The 6,000-nt window shown below is 41.3% G+C and overlaps 1 protein-coding gene across 3 annotated transcripts in view; it reads right to left on the minus strand.

The window, feature by feature from the left end:
• szt2 (SZT2 subunit of KICSTOR complex) overlaps nucleotides 1-6,000 on the minus strand; it is a 118,411-nt gene that overhangs the window by 79,302 nt on the left and 33,109 nt on the right. For all 3 annotated transcript variants that reach the window (XM_087852907.1, XM_087852906.1, XM_087852905.1), the window contains exons 41-45: nucleotides 4,032-4,167; nucleotides 3,201-3,321; nucleotides 2,863-3,015; nucleotides 2,222-2,324; nucleotides 627-741 (exon numbers count right to left, since the gene is read on the minus strand). In XM_087852907.1, the coding sequence (XP_087709033.1) occupies nucleotides 627-741; nucleotides 2,222-2,324; nucleotides 2,863-3,015; nucleotides 3,201-3,321; nucleotides 4,032-4,167 (628 nt within the window). The remainder of the gene's footprint in view (nucleotides 1-626; nucleotides 742-2,221; nucleotides 2,325-2,862; nucleotides 3,016-3,200; nucleotides 3,322-4,031; nucleotides 4,168-6,000) is intronic.

Consider the following 6,000-nt stretch of genomic DNA (forward strand, 5'->3'; position numbering starts at 1 on the left):
TGACAAGATTAAAGGAATAGTGCTACAGATAAACTGTGAAAAATGGGATTCAAATCAAGCTGAACAGTCTCATACGTTTGATCCGTCCCAGCCTTCCCTGCCTGACACATACTCTACCTCTCTCCTTCTGCAGCTCAGGTTCATGCCTGTGGGCAGGTTTGGCACACCTGTGCTGTACCACCTCATCACCCTGCAGTATTTAAGGACCAGCTCATCCACCCACTCTGCCAGAACGTTACAGTCGTCAAAGCAATTTAGGCTCAAATTATGCTCCCAGTCAATTATCAGAGATTTTCCTTGTTCAGTAAATTTCCCCCCGTGTGCCCGCCAGCAAACTGTCAGCCTCATTTCTGGATCCTTGCCTCTCTTGATACTTACCTGTCTGCCCACTCTCCACCCATGCCTGCACCTCTCAAACCGACTAAGACTCTGAACAAAAACCATCATCTTTGAGTTTTATATACACAAAAACTCTAAATGTTTCAGAATGTAGACGTTTGTGTGGGACCTGCATCTAACTTTGCCTATCCTGGCTTACATCATCACACAGTCCCCACATCTTATATCTCACAGTGAAATGATCTGTTATTGGTTGCAGTCAGTGGTGAACAGACTTGGTCACTTACTGCAGAGTCCTCGGACATCGAAGGCTCTTGACTCCTGGCGAGTCCGATGCAGCGAGGCATGTGGAGGTTCCCGTCCATGTCGGAGTACTTCCCTGTTAGTGACGTTTCACAGAGTCTGAAAAGAGCACGAGGAGGTGCTTCTGTAAGTTGATGTTTTTCTGGATGAGCTGGTAATAATCATGTATTTAAGAAGAGAGAACCACCTCTGCCCGCACCATTATGACAAATGTCACACAATTTGTTGCTTCTCAGTCTATTCTATCTGAAAATCACTCTCAGTGATGTTAAAGAAATGCCGGATATCTGAAACACATTAGAGGTAAATTACAACACTTACTTTCTGCTTTGCCTGTGCAGAGAAACGTCGATGTGCTGCCACTTTAAGTGTAGATAAACTGCTCTAATCACTCACGCTCCAATCAATACGTACGCTTGAATCCTCACAAATTCATGTCGGAGCAAAGATGCTGCTGAGGTGTAACATTACATACGTCTCGCCGCTGTTTTTATCGTCACTACATCACCTCAATAATATATATAAATACACACATTCACACACAGACTGATTTACATGAAACTCTGTATTCTGTTGTTTGTTTCCTGTTTTATTCTCAAACAAGGAATTTTAGCTTTTCCTGCAGAACAACACACAATGAAACAGCTGATACGATCATATCAGGCCCTGCATACCTTTCATTCATGTCTGTCATTGTTGCACAAACACAGCAGCACATGCTTCATGCTTTCCCTCTGCACCACATCCACAGACGTCCTGAATAATAACTGAAATGGATTCACTGTGACTGTCTCAGCTATTTCTCCAGTGACAAACCCTTCAACTCAAAGACCGTCTGTGCAGGTCCGTTCTAACGGGAGCGATTGCTGAGGATGTGCGACTTAAATAAACAAAGAAACTAAATAGAAAAGATGAAATGCTAATGTTGGGATGACACACTGCTGGTTTGTAAAGAACAACGACTGCATGCCGATTTATAACATGTGACGACGGTTCTTATGCAAATAAAATATTTTCTTTTCCAAATACATCAAAAACCCACATTTTAATGCCGTGGACTCCACCTTATGAATCAAACAAACACGCACACAAAGTGTTTGTTTAACTCCAGCAAATCTTTAGTTAAACACAACACAGTAAACTGACTGACTGTGTTTCTGTGAAGTGAACGGGAAACAGCAAGCATGAGAGGAAACGCTGGCTCCAATCTCAGAGTGAAAGCTGCGATTTGGAAGCTCCTCCATCTGGCACAAACATCACAAAATTGTTTCCTTGCGATGTCCTGTTGACAGCAGTTCAATTACCAGGAAGTCAGATTTTTCCTCTACCACACTGTTGTACGAACATCTGTGGGTGGGTTTTTGCTTCCAGCAAACAAGATGGAAAAAAGTCAAGGAGAGCCGTGTCACAACAATCTTCACAAAGCTCTCGCAATATAGAGGAAAGTTTATACTGGGAAGTTATACTGGGAAGTTATACTGGGAACTTTCTTTGAGTATCAGGGGGCGAAATGCTGAAAAATACTTTGGGGACAAAACTGGAGCCACTGGAGAAGAAAAGAAGTAACAGAGAGTCAAACCTGAGGTAGAAGACTGATTTAGTGGAGCGCTCCTGGTAGACAAACATGTTCTTCCTGTTGACCACGCAGAACGCATTCAACACAGAGCGCAGCGCCTGGATCGCTGCGACAGGAAGACAGAAACACGTTTACAGAACAAATCCTCTGATTTAGGAACATCATCTCTGCTGGATTAAAACAGAGAACGATTCTAATAAACACATGATTGATGTAAATATGAGAACTGCACATCGAGTACACACTCAGAACAACCACAGTCCCACCTGCAGCAACCAGCGTCCAACAGGACGTTACAGCAGTCGCCGCTGTGACTCGAGTCACTGCTGGGCTCAAGCACTTATTTCTAACTTCAGCTCTCTGTATCAAAGATTCGTCCAGGCCTCAGTATCATACGAAATAGCAAAAATATGGCAGTTAGCCATGAAAAAGAGCCCACGTGTTCCCAGTTACAGCTAATTAAATGCATGGATTCATAGCTGCGGGTGAACATTTAATAACAGAATTATAATAAATCCTGTTTTTGCTTTGGAGCCATTTAAATCCTACACAGCGAGTCCTCGGAGTAAGTAAGAAGAGATTTATAATACACTGAACTGAAACGACTGCACGTTTAAAGCCGAGCACCGGGGCGTTCCTCTCACCTCTGGCCACTCCCATGTTGGGTCCCATCTTGAGGCGGGGGTGAATGTGGATGATTGTGCGCCAAACCACATCGCAGGCAAAGTGCCCCGGGATAAACTGCATGGTAGCAGCCAGGTAATCTCTGGCCTGGTAGCTCTCCTCTGTGCTGTAGTCTGTGTGGTTAGAGGAATACCAACATTTACACCTTTATTTGCAGAGGACTAACTGCAAAGAGGCGACACTATAGTGCAACATGACAGAAGACTTCAAAAGTCTTATAGGCTCTGAAACCCTTTGTGAGGAATCCCAGCGTTAATATAAAACACTGTAAAACTACCTGCAGCTTGTCCTCACTCACCATCAGCGGTGTTGAGCCTCTGCCTGCAGTGAGGCTCACTCTTCCAGATGTCTTCCTCACTCTCAGCCACCAGCAGCTTGTTACACAGATGGCTGTCGTGCAGGTCCTGGAGTAGCATACGCTACAGAAACACAGAGTGTGCAAACACCGAGTAGGAGACTGAAAATGCAAGTTTCAATCCTCTTAAATGTCTGAAAATGATCCAGCAATTAACCTCCTAGGACCTGCGTCCACATATGTGGACGTCACATTTTGGGTTATTTAGACTAAAACACTCAATTTTGCTCTACAAGCGCCTGATGTCCACTCACGAGGACATTATCCTGCTACTGTTCTATCAGAATTTTAAACGAATATCCTCATATGTGGCTCTCGTTTTTCTTAAAAACAAAAATAAGGTTGAAAAAAAAAAAATCTGGTCATTCTTTGTTTTTACATTCATCGAGCCTCAATCAGCCCAAATATCAAAGAGAAATTAAAAGTGCTGCTGAGGAAGAGTTCAGGTCTTAGGAGGTTAATGTAAACTCTGACGAGTTTATAGATTGTAGAAAAGAGAAACAGAAAAACATTTGGACCCAGTGTGCAACGCCTGCTCCCACCCAAAGCACAGCAGCTGTGGGGAAGTACATTTAACTGAGTTTGCTATTTCAATCAAAACAATCGTCCGAGCACAGGACACGCTGCAGGCTGCAGAGGTAATTAGCAGGTATTGACAGTTTCTGGACGTGGACAGAAAAGATACTGATAAAAAAATCAGACGAACTGGGTTATTATGTCTGTGAAATAACAACACTGCTCCCATCGTTTGTGTTTCTGAAACAATGAAACTACCTGATTCACAACTCTGCACATGTCTCCGATCTTCCTGACCACCATCTGATGCAGCTGTAAGCATTCAGGCAACTCCTGCTCTTCCTCCTTCTTCTCCAGCTCCTCAGTGCCGACCTCTTTCCCCTCACTGAAGCATCTGTAACGACACAAAGGACGAACAGCCGTCATCAAAGTTATGAAAGCTCAGAGAAAGAAAAACTAAATCGTTCTTGTTTTTAGTGCTTCTAGTGTCAGAAAGGAAAAACTTTTGACTAAAAGAAAAATGAAAAAGAAGAAAGAGTCAAAGGAAAACAACATTTGTATTTGATAGTCTTTCCCTCATAAAGATAACATCTTAATGGTGAGTTGACACCGTGGTATATATCAGTCGACCGTTGGAACATTTTCCGGGTTTTTCCAAGCGTACATACATCGACTGAGACACCATCACTTACTTCTGATCCAAACTCAGGTTTTTTGATATGACAGAAACCGCTCAGCTCAGGAAGAGCCACAAGAGCTACAGAGCTGATAACTGGGAGCCAGAAACACCTGACAACATGACCTGCAAACAGACTGTTAAACAATAAGAACTTATACTGGAAGTAAAGTTTTTAGCACTGTGATGTTTCGTGGATCAAATCCTTTCATGGTCGCAAAGCACATACTAGAAGTTACAGTAACAACATGCAATAATGAGGTATGTAGTAAGTTGTTTCAATTAAGAATAACTGGTTGTTTAAAAGCCCAAAGACAATCAATTAATACAAGGATGAAACTCCTCCAATATAAGTGGTTGATGAGAACTTACATAACCCCAGTCAAACTGAATCGCTGGTCGCCTGTCATCCCAGATCGCTGCAGTAAATGTTTAGACGAGAAGGGCACTCTGCTCCACTGTGTATGGAGCTGTCCAAAATTACAACAGTACTGGAAATTAATCACGCAAACTTTATCTACGATTGTTGGAGTAAATATACCTGTTGAAGCAAAAATGTGTGTGTTGGGTATATATCCAAAGAACTGTGACTTTAGCACCAGACAGCTAAAATTAATTGACTTTGGCCTCCTGCAAGCTAGGCGCTTAATATCTTTGTATTGGAAGAAAGTGGATGTACCCTCAAGTCATATGTGGGTGAAGGAGATGGCATCATGTATTGTATTGGAACGACTTACTTATATTGTCAGAGGAAAGGGAGTCGATTTTGAAGAAATATGGTTACCTTTAACTGAGTTTCTGAGACATTATGAAGGGAATTAATTTAGAAAGTGAAACTTGGTGCTGAGTTTTGGGTTTCTTTGTGTGTGTGTGGTTTTTGTTTTGTTTTTTTGTTGTTGTTTTCTTTGTTATCTGTTTCTTTGTTTTTGTTGTTTTTATTTTTTGTTCGCGTCTTGCTTTGTTTGTTTTTTATTATTTATTTATTTTTATTATTATTGTTGTTGTTTCTTTTAATTTATATTTGTTTATTTTGGGGACTATGTTCTTTAATATAAATCTCATGTTAACTGTACTATTATTCTTTGCTTGTTCTGTAATATAAAAGTCAATAAACATAATGTTTTTAAAAATAATAATAATAATAACTGGTTACCAGTCTGGACTTAGTCTGGAAGATAAGTCACAGAAAGTCAGAGCAAAGCTACTCACAGAGTTCATGTTTATAAACCATACATGAAAATATTACATGAGTTTAATGTCTCTGCTTCTCAGAGAGGTTTAAAGCAAATCTTTGAGCAGCCAGGTCAAAAAACTATCACCACTAAAAAAGAAAAATGAGAAACTTGTGTAGTGAAAATTGTGTTGCAAATGAAAAATGCATTTAATATCTGAGAGCACAAATGTGAAAAAAGAGAAATGCAATCTGACTTATCAACGTCCACCTCTCTGCAAGTCAGGACTCTCCAGCTCCAGGCCTCGCGGGCCGGCGTCCTGCAGGTTTTAGATGTGTCCTTGATCCAACACAGCTGATTTAAACAGCTAAATGACCTC

This window comes from Neolamprologus brichardi, chromosome 15 (assembly GCF_056152115.1).
Source record: "Neolamprologus brichardi isolate AB-2024 chromosome 15, ASM5615211v1, whole genome shotgun sequence".
NCBI lineage: Eukaryota > Metazoa > Chordata > Actinopteri > Cichliformes > Cichlidae > Neolamprologus > Neolamprologus brichardi.